Source organism: Mesocricetus auratus, unplaced genomic scaffold (assembly GCF_017639785.1).
Source record: "Mesocricetus auratus isolate SY011 unplaced genomic scaffold, BCM_Maur_2.0 Super-Scaffold_100006, whole genome shotgun sequence".
Lineage (NCBI taxonomy): Eukaryota > Metazoa > Chordata > Mammalia > Rodentia > Cricetidae > Mesocricetus > Mesocricetus auratus.
Window position 1 is genome coordinate 86,189,834 of NW_024429190.1, and position 25,356 is coordinate 86,215,189.

Genomic DNA, 25,356 nt, shown 5'->3' on the forward strand with positions numbered 1-25,356 from the left:
GTTTTGTTTTTAAACATTTATACCACATTTTCAAGTAATCTATGTTTTTACATTAAAGTTGAAAGTTCCATATCTGTTTCTGTATTTGCCTTTACTAGGAACAATTATGTTTTCATAGGACTTTAGTTAGCTTGATGGGCCTTCGGCAATGACTTTGCTCAGCTTTTATTTATTTTCTTCTTTACAACCTAAAGATTTAAAAAAAGTTATTTTTAATCTCTGAAATGTCTGTAGGGCAGTTTAGGCAGATAGTTTGGTTAGGTTTTTATGTATCATTCTACTTTTCTAGTCTGTATCTTTTGATTAATTGCTGATAACCTAATAGACTCTCTAGTATATAATGATAATTTATTTTCTTGTATTGCTATCAAGATTCTCTCTGTTATGACTTTCTTCTCCTCTGATGCTGCAGTTGAACTCACAGACTCCTGGATAGGCCTGTGGCCCTATGCATGACTTTGAAAGATATATACTATATATCTCCATGCACTTGCTTGAATTCTGTGTGCTTCCTGAATTCCTTCATTTCTGTCTTCACATTTGGAAAGTTCTTCCCATATTTATCTGTTTCTCCTCCTCCTGCTTCTTTCTTCGTCTTCTTCTTCGTCTTCTTCTTCGTCTTCTTCTTCGTCTTGTTCTTCTTCTTCTTCTTCTTCTTCTTCTTCTTCTTCTTCTTCTTCTTCTTCTTCTTCTTCTTCTTCTTCTTCTTCCTCTTCTCCTTCTCCTCCTCCTCCTCCTTCCTCTCCTCCTCCTCTTTTTTTTTTTTGAGACAGGATTCCTTGGTATAGCTCTATGTAGTTCCTTGGCTGTCCTGGAACTTGCTCTGTAGACCAAACTCACTTTGAACTCACAGAGATCTGCCTGCCTCTGCCTAGTGCTGGGATTAAAGGAGTTCGCCACCACTGCCTGACCTTTGCAATGTGTATTCTGATTGGTGGTAACCTACAAGTGATTCAAGTTCTTTTAATTTTTCTTAATTATTTCTTTTTTGGGGTTCCTTTGACTTTGAAATTTCTGTCTACATATTTTCTATTTTCTTGAGGTGGCTAAATCTGTTGTTGAGTGCTTGTATATTTTTAGTTATTGTTTTTAGATTCAGAAATAATGTTTGAGTCTTTTCATTTCTTATTTGTCTCAATTTGCTTATGAATATACTGATTTTCATGTTTAGTTGTGCATCTTTCTGTATAGGTTTCTTGAGCATTGTCTTATCTTCATTTCTCCCTTTCCTTAATCCTTTCTTTACCATCCCCCCTCCCCTGCTTCCTACTCCTTCCTTCTCTTCCCTGTGACAGGATCCTCTAGCCTAGTCTGAATTTTATTTTTAGCAGTCCTCCTACCTAAACTTCTCAGTTGCTAGGATTACAGATATAAGCACCTCATTTCCTTAGGGGCAGTCCATGAAAATTTAATTTGTCCCTTTGCATGTCCTTTCTTTGTCTTTCCTTCTCCCCCGGCTTTAGCATTTCCAAAACTCAGCTCCCTCTTCTTCAGGTTCTATTCTGGGTAGGTTCTCTAGCTAGTTAGCCCATCTAGAGATTCAGGAGGCTTCGCAAACCTGGGAATGTGATCTCTATCTAGACTTGTTCATTGAAGAGGTTTGCCTGCATCTTACTGCTGTGGTGTCTCCTTTGCCCTACTGTGTCATCATGCACATGTTGTAGTAAACCATGGAACTAGAGCTCCACCTAATGCCTATCCCTAGAACTACAGACTCTGGGTGCTGGACCAAATCATTTTGATTTCCTTTGTTCTCAGTGGTTCCCAATTTAGCAACTGTTCTTGTCTGTGCTTGCTTAGAGTCAGGCAAGACAGCACTTTTCCTTTGGAGGTCCACTCTGGGAAAGAAGTCGTATTTCCTCCATGTTCTGGCCCTGCTGAGGAAGGGTTGTGGGCTTGGATGAGGTTTTGTGTTCACCTGAGGGACAGGACCTCTAAAGCAGTTTCTGTGGGGGAAGGGAGTTTGGAGTTTCCTAATCTTCAATGTTGTTGACATTACACTGTGTTCTGATTTTTTAAGGTGTCATCTTTGCAAGAATGGCAATTCTTTGAACTTGATAGGAATATGGTAGATTCAAACATTTCTTTTTCTGTTAGAGCCATTTGGGGGTGGGCAGGAAGGGAGGGAGAGGTGTCAACTATTTGTTAGAAAGGTGCAGGAATGTGGATACATTATTGCAAGTGCCATGAAACAGGACTTCACATCGCCAGATACCAATTCAGTTTGGCAAACACTCCTAAGGTGAATTTTGAAGTCTAAATTTGGAAGACACTTCTGATTGAGTTAATCTTGAAAATATTTTCTTTGTGATGATGCTTAGAGAAGTAAACTTGATGGGAAAGATTTATGTGCTTGTTATAGCTCTGTAACCTTTATGCCAGTTCTCACATGCCTTGAATATCCTTTCTAAGTTATTGGTAGCTCTGTCATCTTAAAGTACTTAGACAATTATTTTATTATGATCTTTGTTTAACTATTTTGAGAACCTGTATATATTAGTTACTACTTCTCTTGTTGCTGTGATAAAATCCCCGATAAACAACTTGAAGAAGAAAGGATTATTTTGGCTTGCAGTTGGAGGGTTCAGTTCAGTTGATTAAAACAATTTGTTTTGTGTTGTAAAAAATGGATGAGAATGTTCGCAGCTGAGATAAGTTAGTTAAAACTAGTACAAAATGGGGTTATTTTCGGCCAGTTCAGAGAGGAAGGCATGGCACGAGACAGGCTCTGACTGTGGTACGAGGAACACAAAGGAGCTGATCATATTGTGTCTACATTCAGGGAGTACAGAGATGAGTGCTGGTGTTCTCCTGCTTGCTCCTTTTATCCTATTTATTTTATCCATACTGCTGACATTCATAGTAATCTTTTTCCGTCTTTGTTAAACTGTTCTTCAAATATCCTCACAAATATACCCACAAGTTTTGTCTTCTAGGTTATTCTACATCCTGTCAAATTGACAAGATTAACCAACACAGTACCTATTTTAAAAATAGTTTACTTCTGTAAATATCACAATAAAGAGAACATTATTAGAAAATTGGGAACTGGTATTTAAAAAATATAGTTTATCTTTCTGGCTGACTAGTTCATCATCAAATTCTTGGCAGAAATAGAAAATGAAAGCCTTATGGAGTTATTATTTTCTTTTGTACAAAGCTATTTTTAATTGAATCAACACTATTAATGGGTAAGTGTATAAATGAAAGAAAATATGTCTATAGTAAAAATCAGTAAAATTAGTTATACCTGAAACACTATTAAGTAAATGCCTTTACTATTCTATAAAATTCAAGGCCTTGAGAAATTACAGTTGATGTTTGAATTTCCTTAGGGTTTTTCTGTTATACAAATCTTGCTTTTGTTTAGATTACTCAAAAGGCATGCAGTTTGATCTTTAAATATATATATATATATATATATATAGTCATTTTAAAGAAATAATTTAAAACATGGTATTATATTTATGTTAAGAAGCTGAAAATAGGCCATATTAATTCCTTCATTAATGAACTGGCCTATTAGTCAGCAGAATTTAGAAGGAAATATTCTGTTACTATGAGGAAGATGGCAAGTCTTTAGACTTGGAAGTTTGATTTGGTTCTCAGCTGTTGTAGGAATTGTTACTATTATCATTACCTAGCTCTGTCTATGTCCCTGGAACTGGCAGAGGAATGAATCAGTAGGTACCTTAGTATGGGGTCATTCTGAACCAAAACTGGCATGATCTACTAAGATGAGCAACTAGAGGGCTTTATAATAACCATGCTAGTCTTGGCCATTTATATTTATTTATTTTGGTTTTTCAAGACAGGGTTTCTCAGTGTAACAGCCCTGGCTGTCCTGGAACTAGCTCTGTTGACTGGGCTGGCCTTGAACTCACAGAGATCCTCCTCCCTCTCATATTGTATTTATTAACTACATGGGCTGTTTTGGGTAACCCTCAAAGCCACTCAGTTTTTATTTTGCTTTTGTAACCTGTCTGTAATCTGAATCCTTTGGGAAATCTTGAGGCACAAAACAATAACTTGATATCTTAGAGATATGGGGCTTGTTTCACTAATTCTGATTTTTGTCCATAAGGTAACCGTAATCTTTAGGTCTTGAATAATAGTGAGCCTGAAAGATGGGTCTAATGTCATGTTTCCATACATGTTTTAGTTTGACCCTTGGTAGGATATATAAATTTGAATTTTTGGTTAATTTTATATTCTTTTTGATCAGAACAATTCTGCAAAAAAGGAAGAGTTGGAAACCTCAAACAAAAATGATTCTTCAAAGAAGTTGTCTGTTGAGAGAGTGTACCAGAAGAAGACCCAACTTGAACATATTCTCCTTCGTCCTGATACATACATTGGATCAGTAGAACCATTGACCCAGGTAATTACTTGCTAAAATTGATTGAGATTAGGGAATATGTATATCTCTTTTTAAATATTTCAATAGGATTGTGGTTATGTAGTTTTTAATCCCATGATTTCATGTCTCTATGATCATGATTAAGAAGGGAGAAAGGAACTAAGAAGGTAGTTCACAATCCACAGGGCCCTGGGCCTGAAACTTATACAAAAAGAAAAGCAAAAATGAACCCTGAGAGAGACCTGGGAGAAGTGGAAATCTGTTCATTACTTTATGAGACAAGTATATCAGAATATAGAAGTGTAGAATAAAATGATGCCAGAAAAATTTTTTGTTTTGTTTTGTATTTTTGAGACAGGATTTTTCTGAGTCACAGCCCTCACTGTCCTGGAACTCACTTTGTTGACCAAACTGGCCTCAAACTCACAGAGATCCACCTGCCTCTGCTTCGGAGGTGGCATAAGAATTATTTGAAAGTTCAACACAGTGCGTGTTGTGGTTTACTTTAATAGTGGTACCTTCTAGAATTGACTTACTTATATTTGTGGATATTTACTGTGGATTTGTTCGATTCTAATAATTTTGGAAAGCTCAAAGTCAGACTTTATTGTTTTACTCTGTGCTACTTAGTCTATAGAATAAACATAAATCATGAAGTGAAAGTATAAAGTAAATAGATGTTTTTCACAGATTTGAACATTATGTAAGTAGTGTCCCTAGTGATTTTGAGTTCTTGACAGAAAACACAGAGATCTCTAGGTATTAGGGATTTGATTTGGGGTCCCCATCTGTTGTAGAATGGTTAAAATTGGGACTGCTAACCTATGTTTTCTGAAACTGGCAGAGAAACTGAGATCAGAGGGGTTTTGTTTGGCCTTGGGGGTTGAACCCAGGGCCGTATACGTGGCTAAGCACAAATTATTAATGAGTTAACAGCCTTATCTTAAAGCTGACCTTGTGTGCGAATGAAATACAAGCAATACAAAATGAACAGCTTTTCAATTTTAGTTAAGCTCATTGTGACTCCTAAACTTGACTCTTGTTGTAGTTATATAAGCTTTGCTTTGAATGCCTGTTTTTAAGAGTACACGACACTGTGGATTTTGTTCTTTTCTTTTTTTGAGACAGGGTTTCACTTAATAGTTCTGCATAGATTGGCCTCCAGTTGTGATGGTTCTCTTTCCTCAGGTTCATATGCGTGTTGATTACAGATGCGACCATTATATCTTGTTGACAATATGGACTTACCTTATGTAAAATTAGAGTTAGGGACTTATGGAGTAAAACAATATTTTGATTTACTCTCTTATCACAGTTAATGTGGGTGTATGATGAAGATGTAGGAATGAACTGCAGAGAGGTTACCTTTGTTCCAGGCTTATACAAGATCTTTGATGAAATTTTGGGTGAGTACTTACTTAGGATGTAATGCATGTTTTTGTACATAAGAAGCAAATCTTGCAGTATAATTTTTAAAAAGTATTTTGCTGGCGCTTGTATTATGTGTGTGTGCATTCTTTAGAAAATTGATACCCAGTTGTACTAGTTTTGTATTTCTTTGTGTTGAAACTTTCTGCTGATATTTGTTCATGTGTGAAGTTAGTGTTGCATTTATAATCCTATGGAGAACTGTGCGCTCATATTTATCCTCATCTGGGGTTTATTACCATCATGCTTACTTAGGGAGCATGTTACATGTGAGGACTATAATCCCTTATCTTGGCAGATTGTTTGAGTTGGAGGTTGGACTTGTAAATTTAGTTTTTCTCATCCACTGATGAGGTATTTCTGTTGGGCAGCTTAGTTTAGTAACCTCTGCTCCCTTCCAAATCCTACAATTCAAACGAAGTGGCTATGCCTTACTGACTCAGACATTGCTTCTACTTTGTAAAAGTTTTTAATTTTGGACTTTCTAGAAATTCTCTGCTCAGCTCATTAATATAGCTTGTGATTTCTTAGGCTATAATTGTTTGGATCTCTGTAAGTTCTTAAGAAAAGTGATGGGGCAGCCCCAGTGTTGCTTTGCATTCACACACTGGCCTCCTACTGGATGCTGCTATTTTAGGTTTATTACATGCTCTTTTAATCAGGATACTGAATGTCTGTGCTCATAATTTCTTGAGATACTAATTTTACAAAGAAAAAATTTATAATTAAAAATTTAGAATTTTGAATCATAAGTTGAAGACTTAAGCTAAAAAATGTAGTTAACTAGTTTAGTCTGCATATAAAATAAGTAGTTTATTGAAGAAAGATTAAGATAGGGTAACTATATCTCGTCATCTATAATGTAAACTGAGTTTTAATTTTAAATTTGGATTGGGGGTTAGATTGAGATGTTCTTGCTCTTGTTTATTTTTGTGATCAATAATCACCCTCTCTGCCTTGTATTTGTGTGGGGTGTGTGTGTGTGCATGTGTTTGCTGTAGCATAATAGTAATTTGGAATTACTAAGTAAAACTTAGCTTTATTTAGAAAACTAAATAAAGTTAATAGTCGTCAACTGCCACCAGTTGCAGATGTTACTACTGAGTTGGGATGCACATATAGTTGTGTCCATAAGTTTATATAACCTGTATGCTTTATTACTCATTGTGATGTTTAATCTTGTAGTCAATGCCGCTGACAATAAGCAGAGGGACAAGAACATGACCTGTATTAAGGTTTCTATTGATCCGTAAGTATGTTTCAAGTAGTTTCTTTTATGCTAAGTTGTTTTATTCAGGTAATCCCCAGCTCACCATCACATGTGTATTGTATATGGCTCTATGGCTTTGTTCCCTGGTTGCTTTGGACTTCACTTTTGTTTTTTCTCTGTCTTTTGTGTCCATTTCCTCAGAAATTGGTTCCATTTTAGTTAGAGCAGTGTTCACCTTTCCTTTGTTAGTGCTGCTCTGGGGATATTATGAAATGTATTTTTCATGACTAAAATTTGACTCTTCCCATTATATATGACTTGGTTAATAAGTTGAATGCTGCTGGGTGTTGGAGGATGCCTACCAGGAGTTCAGTGGGGTGATTTTATGTGGGAAGATGTGTATGGGAGGAGTGGGGTGAGAACATGTGATAGTTTTTAATAGAAACATTTTGTTTGGTCTTGTCTTTTATAGGCATGCTTTTGTGAAAGCTTTATATAGTTTAAAGTCGTAGTAATTTAGCCATTTAAGTCTTACTGACAGTCTTATTGTCAGTAATTTAATTCTGAGGGCCTGGCTAAGATTAATAGTATAATAAAAGTATAAAACAAAGAAAAATTATTTGGTTGTGCCATGAAATTAATTGCAAATTATAAAGAATATTTTTTCTGCATTTATTCTACTGAAGGTTGTGATTTTTATTTTGTTATTTGGATCATTTTTATTAATAATTATGGAGACTATATGGTTAGGTATACAGATATTATAAGTTAACACAAGTTTATCAAGGACATTTTAGCTGTCATGATTCCTTTTCTTGTTTAGGGAGAAAGAAATATCAGTTACATATAATAAATACCTTTGTATATTTTTTCTGAAGAGAACTAGTAAGGAGTGATGCATATTGAATGTTTCATTATCTATAAGTTTATACAAAATTCAGAACTAAATGATTCCAGTAGAAAACTAAGGAAAAGGGGTTTTTCTTATATATATTTTGTTTGTTTGGTCTTTTGAGTTAGGTTTTGTCTGTAGGATAGTCCAGACTGGCCTCAAATTTATCATCTTTCTACCTTGGCTTAGAATATGCCACTGTCCTCAGTTCTTCAGTGGGCTTTTTGATGGACATAGTTGTTATCCTTTAGTTCTTTTATATATATTTTAGCTACTTTAAAGTCAACAGTATTGTACTTAAAAATGGCTTAGTACTCTCAACAAAGTGGAAAAGAAGGGAACTTTACTATAGCTCTGTAGACTAGTTGAGGGTGTGTGCAGTTTATTTACCAATTTACTATGTTTTATGCAGAGCAATTCTCTTTTATAATCATTTTTATTGATTTTTAAATAAGATTTGTTTCTTTTTGCCAGGCACTAGTGGTGTATGCTTTTAATCCCAGCACTTGTGAGGCAGAGGCAGGTGGATCTCTGTGAGTTTGAGGCCATCCTGGTCTACAGAGGGAGTTCCAGGGAGCTAAAGATACACAGAGAAATTGTCTCAAAAAATCAAAACAAAAAAACAAACCATTTATTTTATATATGAGTGCTTTATCTGCATGTAAAACTTTGTGCCAGAAGAGGGCAGCAGATCCCACTGTAGGTGTTTGTGAGCCACCATGTGGTTGCTGGGAATTGAACTGAGGATCTCTGGAAGACCAGCTAGTGAGCTTAACCACTGAGTCATCTCTCTAGTCCCATTTTTATTAATTTTTTTAGTTAGACACAAAATAATGGGTTTCACTGACATTTTTATACATGTGTATCATTGTAACTTGCTCATATTCAGCTTCTCTCCCATTCTGATTTTCTTTGTCTCTCTGTCTCTGTCTCTGTGTGTATGTACGGTGTGTGTATGTGTTTAAATCTAGATTCTGTACATGACATAAGACATTTGACATTTTGTCTTTCTCTTATGCTTAAAAATGTCTTTCTTTTTAATTCCCTTATAATCCACAAATATTCTTGTATGGACATGAGTGAAACATATACATAAATTTATTTGTTTTTTAGTGATAATTAAATGTCAGTTTTTATTTATTATCACCTTATACTAGTTACCTCTTCTAGAAAGTTCTCAAATACTTAAAAGAAAAAAGATATATTTCACTTCTTGATTTTTGTTTTGTTGATAAATTGTTGACATGAATTTATATAGCCTTTTCTCATTCTGGATTTAGCATATATTTAAAATTTGTAACATTTATTTTGTTATAAGTTGCAAAGTCTTAGATTTATTCTGTATTTTAGCTATAACATTTTTATTTTTATGAATTTCTTATCATTAGATTATTTTTTACTATGTATACCATATAGAATTGATGTTTTTATTAGAGTGAATTTTATTTCAGAGTTACAATTTTTACTTAAGTTTCTAATTTAAGAAGTGACTAAAGCAGAATTTAATGGGGGAAATGTTTGGCTCTTTATACAACTGGTCACATTTTCTCTGCTGCCTATCTTTGATATCCTTTGAATTATATTCAACATTTTTATATTACTTTTTTATTTTCCTTTGTGCATATGTGCCTGTAAATGTCTTATGGGAAGGAGAGGATAACATTCAACAGTTACACTATTCTGCTTAACTTTTGTCCTGCTTCCCCAAAGTATTACATGATGGATGCAGTTGTAAAAGGCATAGAAATGGATCAGCAGTAAGACATGCCACAAATAGTGTGGCAACTGTTCTAGAAGTTAGAGGATTCAGTACAACCTACAGGAGAGTTTGAAGCTTACTACATATTGGATGGCTAGTATTGAAATAATTCATTTGCTGGCATCTGTCTGTTTAAAAATCAGACAAACAGGATTAGGACTGTAGCTCAATATAAGCTTAAAATGTGTGGGCTGTGGGTTTGCACCCTAGCGCCAGAACAAAAAATGTGGGAAGCATATTGGCCAGAATTCTGACTATTCCTTTAACCTCATGATTCTTCCTGTATTTGGAGCTGAAAGCCTGAAACTCTTTCAAATAATATGGCACATGTGCTAAAATACACTTTTTTGTGTGTGTATTCAAACTGTTTTTAATACAGGTGCTATAATTGAAAGTCCCATTTTGTAATCATATTACTGAATATAGAAGTACCAAAGTTTTTGAAATTATGATTGATGACCAATAATCATATTGATTATAGACATATGCTAAGCAGGTAAAAACATTTGAAAATTTTTTAAAGATCTGTAATTTTCCATTTTTGCCTGTTTACACCAAACTTTTTTATATTGTCTCCTTTTACTCTCTCCATGAAGATGGAGAAAGGTTTCTTCTAGGAAATTTTTTGCTATTATCTTACAAATCTTTTTGATCCTAACATTAGTTATGTCTCTAATACTGAAGTGTGTCTTTATCACGATAATGCCAGTGTTTTCCATTTGACAGTGACTTACATCTCAGTTGTAATCATTCAAGTTTATTTTACAGTTCAATACCTTTTGTGAAAATTAACATTTAATTTTAAGTTCAAAATTTTGTTTATGTATTTACAGTGAATCTAATATTATAAGCATTTGGAATAATGGGAAAGGCATTCCAGTAGTAGAACACAAAGTAGAGAAAGTTTATGTTCCTGCTTTAATCTTTGGACAGCTTTTAACATCGAGTAATTATGATGATGATGAGAAAAAAGTTACAGGTAAAGTGTGAATGGAATTTTGGTTGATCAGTATCATTTCTCTTAACATAAAATGTTTAAGTTCTTATTACTTAGAACATCTCCTGTAAGGAAACCTGTAAAGTTTCATTGTGAGAAAATCCTTTTCAAAGTTAGTATTTATTTCTTAAAAATCCATCATCTGTTTTGATTATATAATTTTAGTTGTATCATCTTAAAAGTTGGATAATATGTAGACTTTAGAATAAAATTGCTGGAATTCTGATTTAACCGACAGGTGAAATTTTGATTTAGATAGCAATACTATGGTTCTTATCTGTTATTATATATGTACATGTCCTTTACATTTTTATTATTTTATTCTATGTGTATTTTGCCTACATGTACGTCTGTGTACCATGTGTATGCCTGGTTCCGGTGAAAGCTAGAAGAGGGTGTCAACTCCTGGAACTGGAATTACAGATAGCTTATGAATGTCTATATGGGTGCTGGGGATTGAGCCCGAATACTCTTAGCCACTGAGCTATCTATGTAGCTCTTCACAGTCTTTGATAATAAAAAGACTTTAACTCCTTCCCTTAAGTGGACGAAGTGTAAAAAGACTGTATGTAAGGTACTTTGGAACTATATTGTTGCCGCAGTAGGTTGATAGCTTCTTTTAAGTACAAGACTCTGAGAAGTTGATATAAATGAACTGACCTTGTGACAAGTTCAGATTTCATACTCACCTAGATTTACTCTATCAGAAGACACTAAACTTGTTTTTCTTAAATTATAAGAGTAATGAGTACCTATCACATTACTAAATCCTAATATTTCTTTAATATAAAAAGCTCTAAGCACAGGACTTATAGAAATTGAAAACATGCAGTCAGTAATTGAAAAAAATGATACAGCAAATAAAACTTTTATATCAGACTTGCCCTATGACAGATTAGTTAGAAAACCTCATTTAAAATAACTTTAACTAAAATTCCTGTGTCTAACTTGTTTTACAGGGGGCCGTAATGGTTATGGTGCAAAACTTTGTAATATTTTTAGTACAAAGTTTACAGTAGAAACGGCTTGCAAAGAATACAAACATAGTTTTAAGCAGGTATGATAGTAATATGTCCATTTTTTCATTTCTTTAAAAATGTTTTGTTATTTGCTTAGATAATAGAAATTTACATGTTTTTAAAAATTAATCTAAAAAATAAAATTGGTTTGGTTTTTAAAAGTATTAAGAAAATCAACAAAGAGATACCAGAATGCCTAGATTTTTTTATAACTTCTCTGTTGTTCTCTTAGGGCAAGATGCTTTATTTAGCAGATGCAGCCACTTAAATCATGCTTGAAAAGTTCCTTACTGAGTTATTACATTTGTGTTTAATAAATGTTGGCAGGCCTTTGGAAAAGTATTTTGAATTTTACATAAGCTAAAATAATTTTATCAGATACACATGTCTGTTTACTTTTGTAAACGTCCATGAGATTTTGAATGTGAGATGCTTCATTGCGTTTGTCTAAAAGCCATGCCGCTTATTTTCATTACCAACATGGTATAATTATAATACTTATAATTTTTGACTTTAATATTCATCAGTTCCAAAGTGTTTTGTTGTAGTGAGGTTGGAAAATATAAATATTGTAGTAAATGACTGTTTTTGTGAGCTGAGTATATGTGTTATGAAAGAAGCATTAAAGAAATACTTGCTTATATTTTCTCTTAGACGTGGATGAATAATATGATGAAGACTTCTGAAGCCAAAATTAAACATTTTGATGGTGAAGATTATACATGTATAACATTCCAACCAGATCTAGCCAAGTTTAAGATGGAAAAACTTGACAAGGATATTGTGGCTCTGATGACTAGAAGAGCATATGATTTGGCTGGCTCATGTAAAGGGGTCAAGGTCATGTTTAATGGAAAGAAGTTGCCTGTAAGTGTCTTTTGTAAAATAATTTAAGTGTTATTTTATAGACTATAGGTAGATGTATCTTGTTTTTAAAATCTTGTCTGATCTTATTTAACTGGTATATTTAAGGGATTATTATTTTAAAGCGATAATTGATTCATTTGATCTATTAGCTGTCATCTTTCTAGTTAATTTCTATTTTTTGTATTTGTCTTTTCCTTCTGTCTGTCCTGTTTATTTAAAAATAGGAATCTATTATTTAATAGATATAATAAGTAATAGATCGTTTAATAGATAATAATATAGTGTTTTGAAAATCTTTTTAGTAATTTCCATAGGGTTTGTGGTAAACATTTTATTTAATATTTCACACATAGCTAAAGGAATTTATAAGTCCATAACCCCAGATCATCTCTTCCATTCCTTGTGTCATTGTCTCTAGACATTTTATGTGTATGTTTGTACAAGTGCAATGCTTTGAATTTGAAGGTCAAAGGATCACCTCAGCTTTTGGTCCTTACCTTCCAACTTGTTTGAGACAGTTTCTTTGTTGTTCCTACCACTGCATTGTGCTGCAAAGCCAGGCTCATTGGCTATCAGTTTCTTGGGATTCTCTTGCCTCTACCCCAGTTTTGTTGTAGGAACATTGGGATTGCAGGTGTGCCTTTCTGTCCCTGGCTTTATATTGGTTCTGGGGATTTTGACTCAGTTCCTCCTGTTTTCACTACAAGTGCTTTACTCACTGAACTATCTCGATACTAAGCCCAAGACATTTCACCTTATTTATATTGGTTGTAAATAACATATGGAGAAGAAAAGGAGACAGAAGAAATGTATTAGTATAGCTCTCAGTTCTGCGGTGTTACACACACACACACACACACACACACACACACACACACACACACATGCTTGTGCATATATGTTTTGGGGAAGACTTGATGTGGTTCCTGGAGGGAAAACTTTCTGGGATAGGAACCCTTTCCTTTAACTATAGCCCCTAGGAGCTTCCCATGCTTGCATTCTTCCGATAGTGATTAGTTAAAACATCGAGTGTGAGGTTTTTACTATTTTTTTAAATGTCTGCTGTAGTTAAGCAAATACTAAGATTCTGTGATTTTCTTCAGCATGTGACTCTCTCTCCAGACTTCAGAATGACAGTTATTTCAGTCTTGGTTCTTTGCTGTAATTTATTTGGTTAGCTGTTTTTCAGAAGGACAGAGTTGTCTTTTGCTTTTTTTCTCATATCTGAATTCATACTGGAAGGTAACGTTTGTCACGTTAAAGAATTAGTTTTAGGAAAGACTTTACAATAATTTACCTAAATAGCCATCATTTCTCATCTTCATCCAGTATACACACAAATGAATGCTCTGCAAACAGGGGTCAAGAAGGGAATGCTTGATGGCTTGCATCTTGGGTAAATACTGCTATAAATGAGAACAGAAGTAAGAGAAGTAACTAATGACATGTATTGTAATGTTGGCCTATGAGTGACTATTCATTGTTTTATAAATTAATAGGTAAATGGATTCCGCAGCTATGTAGACCTTTATGTGAAAGACAAATTGGATGAAACTGGGGTAGCCCTTAAAGTTATTCATGAACTTGCAAATGAAAGATGGGATGTTTGTCTTACCTTGAGTGAAAAAGGGTTCCAACAGATCAGCTTTGTGAATAGTATTGCAACTACAAAAGTAAGTGCCCAGATTTGATTCTTGGTTTCCAAGTCATTTGTAAAACAGTTCTTTAAATAATGAATAAAAATAATAAAAATATCTGGATTTGTTATGTTAAAATTGACTCATGAAAATGAAAGTTAATTTTATCAAATAGCTGTATTAAAAGTGTTGAAATATACATTGAGAAGTTAATATGCTTAGTGCTTATTATTGAATGTATTTTCTGAAATTTACATTGAGAAGATTTGTTATTTTGTATTCTGCATTTAGAGTATGATAGAGAATAATAGGAAATAAGCCTTTTGAGGAGTCAAGTTGTAGAACATGTTATTTGCTAGTCTAATGAGCTTGAATCATTTTCTGTAGGCTTTCGGGTTTCAAAATTAAATAAAATTCTTCTTAACCCAAAGCATTTATTGGCAGTGGGTATAGCCTAGCGGTAGAGCATTTACCTGGCATGTTAGAGACTCTGACTTCAATCCACAGCTCTGCAAAAAACGAGTAAATGAATGAATAAATAACTTAAAGGGTTTACTTACTGATGATAATAAAGTAGTTAGTAATGTAAGAAAATACTGTAGATTAGTTTTAAAGCAGTGATTTGTGACTCTTGTTTAAATTTTTTGTTTTTCCGAGACAGGGTTTCTCTGTATCTTTGGAGCCTGTCCTGGAACTTACTTTGTAGACCTGGTCAGTCTAAAACTCAAAGATTTTCCGGTCTCTGCCTCCTGAGTGCTGGGATTAAAGGCATGTGCCATCATCCATTATTGTTTAAATTTTATCTTTTAATGTTTTAACAATTAAAAAATGATTTAATATTGATGAGCAGTGGTGGCGCATGCCTTTAATCCCAGCACTCAGGAGGCAGAGGCAGGCGGATCTCTGTGAGTTCGAGACCAGCTTGGTCTACAAGAGCTAGTTCCAGGACAGCCTTCACTCCAAAGTCACAGAGAAACCCTGTCTGGAAACCCCCCCCCACACACACACACAAAAAAAAAAAGAAAGAAAGAAAGAAAGAAAGAAAAGAAAAAGAAAAAGAAAAAAGAAAAGAAAAGAAAAAGAAAAAATAATTTAATATCAATTTGGTCAACAGAAATTTAACAAAGTAATGATTTTATTCTGTTAGACTGTTAAAACTTTATTTAAAGATTTTATTTTTTTTTCTTATAGGAACTAGAGAGATACTGTTAGGCTGCTACTGTGTGGTACTATAATGCTACTAGGGTCCTCTATTTTTCCTGGGTTCTTGTCTGTCACCTATGGCATACGGTTTTGTTTCCTATCTTCAAATACTATTGTATCTCTCTATGCCTCATTTCTAAGTTCTAGGGAGAGGAAATGGTATTAAGCCAAATCACCATCTTTTGGTCAGGATACAAGTTTTCCTAGAAGGACCACCCAGCCGGTAATTGCTAACATCTCATGGGTTAGAACTGAGTCACATGGTTTGTGTGTCTTTTTAAATACTGGGAGGAAGTAGTATACTCTTGTGTACAACAAAAACAGGCAAACAAAAACCCTAATCAGTTGTGTTCAGTTATATCCCAGGTTAATACGTTGTAGTGTTGGGGAAGAGGGTGGTATTCCTGAAGAAGATTAGAAAGCTACATGGACTTCTGTTTCCTGTACCTTGTCCTATATATGTTGTCCATTTGGCTTTTGATGAGTTCTCTTTGTTGTGGTTGCTAAGGTTTTTTTTTTAATTGAAATGTTTTTTTTTCTTCATATAATATATTCTGATTACAGTTCCCCTCCCCAACTCTTCCCAGATCCTCCCCTCTAATCCACATTCTCTCATTAGAGAATAGACATCTAAAAATAACAATAAAATATAATAAAATAAAAATAAATAGACTGGAGTAGGATAAAACAAACAGAAGAAAAAGCCAATGAAAGAGAAAAAGAAACACATTTGGATGTAGAGACACACTTATTCGTACACAGAAATCTCATAAAAACACCAAATTGGAAACCATAATATATATATATATATAAAGGCCTATAAGATAAAAAGAAAAAAGAAAAACCTTAAAAAACACCATTAAGTTCATTTTGTGTTGGCCATCTATTGCTGGGCATGGAACCTGCCTTAAGAGTGGTTTATATACATAGTGAGACTCTCTTGGGGAAAACTGTCTTTTTATTAATAATAAACTATTAAAGGACAGTGAAATATGTTCCTGAGTTCTATGAACTTTTTATCCAGTTGTCAGATCTGAGTGGGACATGGGATTCCTCTGGCTATACAGATGGATAGGTAGTTCCGGGAATTTGAAAATCATAGGCAGTCCTGAGGGACTGAGCGGTTAATCAATGTGTGGTGTCTGTGCCAACTCTGAATATTGTCAGTTACGTTGTTGAACATTCAGTTGGGACTCAGGTAATCAGAAGTTGTTTTGTGTATTAGGAAACACCCTAGATTTGGCATTTGATGCGGAATGAGGAAAAGATTACAGAAGATAGTTTAATGACACTGTGACCTAAAACATCTTTTTAAATCCTCACTATCATTTTCAGACTCATACTCCTCAAGAAAATAGTTATACTGAGACTACCAAGTTGTTGGATCCTATAGCTATAGAAGATTTTTGTATCCTATACTTTTCCCTCTGCAGGGTGGTCGGCATGTGGATTACGTAGTAGATCAAGTTGTTGGTAAACTGATCGAAGTAGTTAAGAAAAAGAACAAAGCTGGTGTATCTGTGAAGCCATTTCAAGTAAGTGATGCTCTATATGCTCTGCTGAGTTATCACATTATACCTGTTTTGATATTGACCATTTTTGTTGTTTTTAACAGGTTAAAAACCATATATGGGTTTTTATTAATTGTCTTATTGAGAATCCAACCTTTGATTCTCAAACTAAGGAAAACATGACTCTGCAGCCCAAAAGTTTTGGGTCCAAATGCCAACTGTCAGAAAAATTTTTTAAAGCAGTAAGTATTATTTTCCCAAAGTTAAGAAAAGAGTAAGTAGTTTCTTTGTTTGTTTGTTTGTTTTTTTGTGACTAAATTCTCTTTTATCATAGTAACTATAGGTAAGGCATACTTAAACTATGAGCTAATATACTTACTTCATTCTGCTAAGTTCATTAAACTATTGTTTTGTCAAGCATGAAAATACAGAATTACATTGATAAGTATATTAGCTTTGTGTTGACCATTTCAAAGATCCAATTTCCCATTGACCAATATTCAGAGCCTTATAGTCTGTATTCATCTTTCTACTCTTTTGTTTAATATCTTCTGACACATGCACACACATATGTGTCTATGTATGTCCTTTATTTAACATGTATGCATATATATGCGTGTGTCATGCATTTGATATCTTATACAAATGTAGTATTTTCTGTGTTATTACAAATTGCATTTGAATTTGTATATATTATTTTTTAAATTTTGTATATATGCTTTTTAAATTTTTTCTAAAATGATGGTACAAGTAAATATTAAATCTTGGATTTGTAACTGAATTTTATAGTCTATTGGCTCCTTATAATCTGTTGTACCACCAGTTAAACATTTGTTAATTATCTGCGAGGTGCCTTTAAAGTTGTTTGGTAGTGGGAATGTAATCATGTAATCAACTAGCCAAAGTTTTATTGTAAACCCCCCCTCTCTCACACCTTTGGAACTGTATAGTGTGGTGGGGGAATAGAGTACAGTTGCCATGGAGAATGTATCGGTTAAATCCCAATATTAGATTTTCAAAAGTAGGGTCTAAGAAACAAAAGCAGATTTCCTTTTTAGGTTCTAGCTTTGAAGCCTATAAAATACTCATAATGATTCTGAGCTCAAATTACGCTGTAACTTTCTGTGATTATAACAGTTGCTCTTACGGAGTGTTTTGGTTATATGTACTGTATTGTTTCATTTAAGAGAGTCTAGATTTGGCACAGGCTATTAATTCTTCTTTGTTTTTCTTTTCATTAAACTGACTAGAAAACTATTTCACATGCCTGAAACCACATCACTGAAGGTGGTTAAAAGAAAAAAGCTTTTAAGATTTGTAACCAAAGATGCTTAGCTCTTTTAAGGAAACAGGTTGTCATCACACACAATTGATAGCTCTTTTAAGGAAACAGGTTGTTATCACACACAATTGATTGCAAATTATACACACTGTATAGATGAAGTCGTTGCTAACAGAGTGAGGCCTGTGCATGAGTTTCTGAGTTATCCTAATGTCATTTCCATAGCACTTTTTTTCTCATAGGAATTTAGCATTAATTGACAGATACTGAAGATGTCAATGTCTGAATTTGCCAATTAGTAAATTAATGGGTGGTTAAACTTTTATGATGTTAATTTGTAGTAAAAGCCTTACTATAAGAGCCTTACATGTTCTTCATGAAGTTTACTATAACAGGATTTTCTCATGTTTGTTTTTCATTACCTGAGTTAGTTTTACTAAACTAGCTATAATTCAGTTTTACTGTCATGGAGTAAAATTTACTAGAATGTATTATCATCATTTTTATAATTTTGTCTTCAAACTGCCTGAATTCTAGCTGTCATAGGCAGTTTTATCAATTTTAGGTGAACTTATGAATTTTCAGCTTATTTTCTACACCATTGACCTTTGAATTATTTATTTATTTTTAAGGCCTCTAATTGTGGCATTGTAGAAAGCATATTAAACTGGGTGAAATTTAAGGCTCAGACTCAGCTGAATAAGAAGTGTTCATCAGTAAAATACAGTAAGATCAAAGGCATTCCCAAACTGGATGATGCCAATGATGCTGGTAAGAATCAAACCCATTTTTAAAAAATTAGTTTAACCTTTACTTTATTCAGTTATTTTCTGTTCAGAGTGTAATTGAAATTGCTTCATATGGGCTGGAGATGACTCAGTGGCAAAGTCCTAGCAGTAGAGCATGCGAACCTGTGTCTGAATCCCCAGCACACATGTACAAAGCTGGGCATGGCTGTATGCGCCTTTAACCCCAGCACTGTAGCATGGAACTGGATATGGATGCAAGTTGCTCCCGAGAGTTTGCTGGCCAATCAGTCTAGCTGAAATAGTGAGCTTCTGGTTCAGTGAAGATTCTGTCTCAAGGTTGTTAATAAGGTGAAGAGCAATAGAGGACAACAACTATTTTCCTTCTGCATAAGGACATATGCATCATACATGCATAGAGAAAAGGAAGGATGGATGGTAGGGAGGAATTGCTTTATGTACTATATATTACTATTTTAAGAGGTTGGGAATTCAATACAATGTATTTACAGTTTAATCTTCATTAAGCATAATATAAGGTGAGTCTTAGTCTTCCATTATCATTGTTGTGATAATTTTTCTGGCTATATTTTTCTCATCAATAAAAGAGGGAACTTAAAATATATATAATTTGAAAATATTTTCCAGGTGGCAAACATTCCCTGGAGTGTACATTGATATTAACAGAGGGGGACTCTGCCAAATCGCTAGCTGTATCTGGATTAGGTGTGATTGGAAGGGACAGATATGGAGTCTTCCCACTCAGGGGTAAAATTCTCAATGTGCGAGAAGCGTCTCATAAACAGGTTTGTGTACATCCCACGAGTATTCATGACATTTCTAACATATTACTAAAACTGAATTTTCAAATGTAGATTATGACTCACTTTTCAAATACTATAACAATTTAAAAATGCTTTCAATGTTTTTCTTTTTTTATAGATTATGGAAAATGCAGAAATAAACAATATTATTAAGATAGTGGGCTTACAATATAAGAAAAGTTATGATGATGCAGAATCTCTGAAAACCTTACGTTATGGAAAGATTATGATTATGACTGATCAGGTTGGTCTGAAAATTATTACATTTTTGCAGTTTATATCTTGAGATTGTCCTATGTATGTATGTATGTATGTATGTATGTATGTATGTATGTATGTATGCATGCACATGTACGCTCTCATGCTGCACCTAAGGCAAATGTTTTACCACATCCCTAACCCTTAGGTTGCCTCTTGGTAACTGTCTCAGGAAATAACATAGGTGAAAGTGATTGTGTGTGGAGTGTGGAGTTCATTTTATATTATTTAATTTGGGGAGAGGTATTAACCTATTTGCTTATTTAAAAATGTTCTTAAATACAGCAAGTTTGAAAAGAACAGGACACAGTGTTGTATCACAGTGACTAAGCCTATGTGGAAATAGGAATGAAATGGTCTATTTGTAAGTGAGAAACAGTGACATAGTAGGTTACTGGTCACTATTGGCACATGTTGACCTGAGCTGGGATGCCAAAACCCAGGAGGACTTTAAAATAGCCGTAATCAAGAAAGACTAAAATATTGAAAGAGGAAGAACTTCATATGCAACCAACATTGTCTTTTAAAATGTAAAAGCTTTTGTGGAGAAATTCAACAGAAAAAGCTGCAGTATAGGTTTTTTTTGTTTTTTGTTTTTGTTTTTATGAGACAGGGTTTCTCTGTATTGTTTTGGAGGCTGTCGGTCCAGCCTGGCTTCGAACTCACAGAGATCCACCAGCCTCTGCCTCCCTAGTGCTGGGATTAAAGGCGTGCGCCACCACCGCTCGGCCTGCTGCAGTATAGTTTTAAGTAGATTTTTTTTCAGCTTTCTTGTCATGAGAAGACATGCAAATACTCAACAGATTCCTCTTCAATTGCCCAGTAAAGTGAGGTTATAACCATGTTTGAGTTTTCCACTGTTAAACATTCTGTAATCTGGTTCACCATATAACATATATACTGACAACATATACATTATGTGTGGACAGGTAGATTCAGTGTATTGTTAATTATGCTTATATTCTAAGTGACAATTCTTTTAGTCTTCTAATCTATACTGTTTTATAAAACACTTATCTACAATTTGAATGGAATTTTGTCTTGGCTTCACTCATATATTTTAAAATTTGTTTAAAAGTACTCATAGTTTATAAAAAATTTTTATTTAGGATCAAGATGGTTCTCACATCAAAGGCCTTCTAATCAATTTTATTCATCACAATTGGCCATCACTTCTGAAGCATGGTTTTCTTGAAGAATTTATTACTCCCATTGTAAAGGTATTGCTTTCATTGTTTTAATTTTGTCATTCTTTTTTTTAAGTGTTAGTGGAAGAACTAATTTCTTTTTCTTTTCTTTTTTAAAATTAATTTAAGGCAAGCAAAAATAAGCAGGAACTTTCCTTTTATAGTATTCCTGAATTTGATGAATGGAAAAAACATATAGAAAACCAGAAAGCCTGGAAAATAAAATACTACAAAGGTTTGTATTTAATTTTTATGAAATGACTGCTTATGTAATCTATTTTTATGAGATCATTAAAAATACCTTCAAAGTTGGTCTTTTGGATTTTAGAACTAGCAGTTTGCTCTGACTGAATTTTTTTTCATAGAAAATTATGTAAGAAAAAATTTGAATTTCCACAAATAATGAAACTGCAGAATTTCCTCTTAGCACTTAAGTTTTATCACAGGTACACACTCACATCCACAAATTGTGTAAGAATGGGGCTTCTTATGCATTTTAACAATCACTATTTTCATAACCATTTAGCCTTTCTTAGCACCCCATGTTAATTTGAAATTACTTCTAGACATTACAGTATTTCAGCTGTCTCTATTTTAATATGCATCTAAACAAGTATCCATATTCTTTAACATATTTAAAATTTCAAACAATGTTAAAATTCCTCATGACTACATTAGTATATTGCAATTCTAATATTCTAAGTAAAGATCCAAATAGTTAATATCTGGTTAATGGGTCTCTTAAATCTTTGAATGTAATCTTTTCATATTTCATGCATGTTTCTCTTTTCATATTTTCTCATTTTAATTCATTAAGGAATTTTTAAGTTTTGTGAAATGACTGCTTATATAATCTGTATAAATTTGTTCGTTCTGTGTAAATTTCCCGCATCTTAAATTTTGCTCATTGTGCTCTTTTAGTTTCATTTAATATGTAGTAAGTTCTTTTCTGCATATTTTCTATTATCTGATATTTAAATCAGAATGTGGTCATATTTGAATTAGATTTGCTTGACAGAAACAATTGTTTATATGTAGCATTATTTCATTAAGTCAGGAGGTATATATTGTTTTGTCTGTCTTAAAGCTTGATCAATAAGTACCGACTTAATGACTTTATAAGCTTTTCATTTGATGGTTTTTGAATAGTCATTGTTACTTGTGACCCTGTTTTATATTAAATCATACAGGATTGGGTACCAGTACAGCTAAAGAAGCAAAGGAATATTTTGCCGATATGGAAAGGCATCGTATTTTGTTTAGATATGCTGGTCCTGAAGATGATGCTGCCATTACCTTGGTAATTATGCTGTTAATAAAAGAAAATTTAATTTAGGTACTCCCTGCCTGCTGTATGTTTTCTTCCAGAGCTAGTTTTGTGTGGTCTTTCTTGAAAGTATAGTATCTAAAGTTGTAAAATTATTTTTTTTCCTTTTGACTTTATTATTTCTTTAATAGAAAGACACAGCTCAAATATAATTTTATTTAAAAATTAGGAAAAGCACTTTAATTATCCAGAATTAATAATTTAGCATTTGTAAATTTAGCTTTTATAGTGAAATTAACTTTAATGTGTGACATTATTACTTGTACTTCTTAAGGCATTTAGTAAGAAGAAGATTGATGACAGAAAAGAATGGTTAACAAACTTTATGGAGGATCGGAGACAGCGTAGGTTACATGGCCTACCAGAGGTTAGTCATGAGGTGGTCTGGGGAAAGGAGGTGAGACTGAGATTCGTGCAGTAAGAGTGACAGTGTTGCTCTGTGACTTTTCTCCTAGCAATTTTTATATGGAACAGCAACAAAGCATTTGACATACAATGATTTCATCAACAAGGAATTGATTCTCTTCTCAAATTCAGACAATGAGAGATCTATACCGTCACTTGTGGATGGTGAGTAATCTGGGTGAAAGTTTTCCTCATCTTTGCATGTTCTGTATGGTTTAATTTCATGTACTTTACTCCACTCATATGGTCCACTTTAAATTCTTATTTAAAATACCAGTCTATGGTTCATTTAAAATTCTTACTTAAAATCATAAAAATATGAAGATTCTATTCAAAAGAGCTTAAAGCTTTTATGGTAGATAAGTTGTGGGAGAGCTGAAGTCTTTATATTCCTTTCAGTTTTTCAGGAAAATTAAGGCTAATTTTTAAAGCTCTTTTTTTTTAAATAATAATTTCTAAAATCGAAATTTCCAAAATTAAGTAAAAAAGTTTATCAGAAAAATGTTTTTAAAATGCCTTTATATGTCACTTAATTATGTAACTTAAAAAATTTAGAAACTTTCTATTAGAACTGATTTTCCTATTTGGAAAACACCTTACCCCCAATTATGTAAGTCATAGCAAATTTGTCCATCTTTGTGTTGCTTGGTTTTTTATTAAATAGCAGTTTTGTCCATCTATCATGTCTAGCCTGAGTTTATCTCCTTTCTGTGAAGTGTTCCTTCAGTTTAAATTGATATCAGATGCCTGAACTTTTATGTCACTTATTATGTTCCCCCTATTATATCTGCTAATTTTGTTTCCTCAGTTACATCATTTTCAAAGGAAAAGCCATATTTTATGATCTTAGTTCTTACAGCTCTGGCCTCACAATGATAGATGAAGTAGTCAGCATATATAGATAAGGTTACTGCGGTGTTCATTGGTCTCAAGCAGGGAGGAGAAGGAAGCACACATTCTCACCTAATCTTATACTGAGATCATTAGAAAACTTATTATTTCAGTTGCTTTCAGGGTTAGTAATTTGCTCATTCACATGGTATGAATATATCCAGATTACCAAGATTCTAAAGTCTATGTTCTTAACTACTATAGTAAACATTTGCAGGAGTTTTCCTGACTATGGATGCTAATAAAAATCATCAAGCTGTTTGTTTGCAAATAGTCATGTTACAGCTGGCTTTGGGTCACATGAAAGAAGTATGATACCTCTGGAAAGTTCTTTAAGTACAGAAGGTCTTTAATTGGTACTCTTTTGGAATTGTAAATGTCTTTTTTTTTCTCCCAAACATGTAATGTTGATACTACAAGAGTTGATATTACAAGGTATTTTATTTATAACATATAAAAATGACAGAAAAGAATGGTCAACAAACTTTATGGAAGGTCAGAGACAGCATAGATTACATGGCCTACCAGAGGATAGTTGTGAAGGTGATCTTGGGAAAGAAGGCTAGACTAAGATTCATGCAGTGACAATATTTTTAAAGTAGTTTTAAAGCGTTTTAAAAGGAGGGTTGCTCTTTTTAAAAATAGGCTTCAAACCAGGCCAACGAAAAGTTTTGTTTACCTGTTTCAAGAGGAATGATAAACGTGAAGTAAAAGTCGCCCAGCTGGCTGGATCTGTTGCTGAAATGTCTGCTTATCATCATGGAGAAGTAAGCATAAAGAGTGGCATCAACTGAAAACAGTAATTATTGACACACTAAATGATAGTTATTCATAATAGAGTAGTTTTCTTTTGATGAGATCTTTGAAAATGCAATAGAAAGTTTAGATTTGAATACAAATTGAAGCATAGGTTCAAAAAACTTAGGCTATTAATCGTATATTCTGTTTTTTTTTTTCCATTCTGTAGCAAGCATTGATGATGACTATTGTAAATTTGGCTCAGAATTTTGTGGGCAGTAACAACATTAACTTGCTTCAACCCATTGGTCAGTTTGGAACACGGCTTCATGGTGGCAAAGATGCTGCAAGCCCTCGCTATATTTTCACAATGTTAAGGTAAATAATTTGATAACTTACTGACATAAAGTTCAATTTGAAGTTGGTTATATCAAGTAAAAGTTTAGTAGAATGAAAGCAGTGGAGAGAGGATCATTTAGTTATTTTATGCAAGGTGAGTACTCCAAATTATTTGGTTACAAATAACATGAAGTCTTTTTACCTTAACTTTTATGCATTCTTGGTAAAAATCAGTGCTAATAACTATATACTTTTTTCTTCACTTAATTTTATTCTTTAGACTAAAAATGGGTTAGGTATTTTATTTAGAATAATTGGAATTTTTTACGAAGTTATTAACAATATTAAAGAATTTAAGAAAGTAACTATTAACTACCTAGGTAAAAATGACTTTTTTTATACTTGCTTGTGCTTGGGAATAATATGCCATTTGTACTAATGTTAGGTGAATTTTATTGTAATATATAGTAAAATTA

At 33.4% G+C, this 25,356-nt stretch overlaps 1 protein-coding gene across 1 annotated transcript in view; it reads left to right on the forward strand.

The window, feature by feature from the left end:
- Top2b (DNA topoisomerase II beta) overlaps positions 1-25,356 on the forward strand; it is a 64,890-nt gene that overhangs the window by 13,435 nt on the left and 26,099 nt on the right. The window contains exons 2-20 of the mRNA XM_005080981.4: positions 4,226-4,381; positions 5,676-5,766; positions 6,974-7,037; positions 10,483-10,628; positions 11,606-11,703; positions 12,320-12,532; positions 14,032-14,205; positions 16,806-16,907; positions 16,988-17,125; positions 18,798-18,936; positions 19,560-19,717; positions 19,854-19,979; positions 21,103-21,213; positions 21,310-21,415; positions 22,371-22,480; positions 22,782-22,874; positions 22,963-23,077; positions 24,449-24,570; positions 24,771-24,919. Coding sequence (XP_005081038.1) covers positions 4,226-4,381; positions 5,676-5,766; positions 6,974-7,037; positions 10,483-10,628; positions 11,606-11,703; positions 12,320-12,532; positions 14,032-14,205; positions 16,806-16,907; positions 16,988-17,125; positions 18,798-18,936; positions 19,560-19,717; positions 19,854-19,979; positions 21,103-21,213; positions 21,310-21,415; positions 22,371-22,480; positions 22,782-22,874; positions 22,963-23,077; positions 24,449-24,570; positions 24,771-24,919 — 2,411 coding nt within the window. The remainder of the gene's footprint in view (positions 1-4,225; positions 4,382-5,675; positions 5,767-6,973; positions 7,038-10,482; positions 10,629-11,605; positions 11,704-12,319; positions 12,533-14,031; positions 14,206-16,805; positions 16,908-16,987; positions 17,126-18,797; positions 18,937-19,559; positions 19,718-19,853; positions 19,980-21,102; positions 21,214-21,309; positions 21,416-22,370; positions 22,481-22,781; positions 22,875-22,962; positions 23,078-24,448; positions 24,571-24,770; positions 24,920-25,356) is intronic.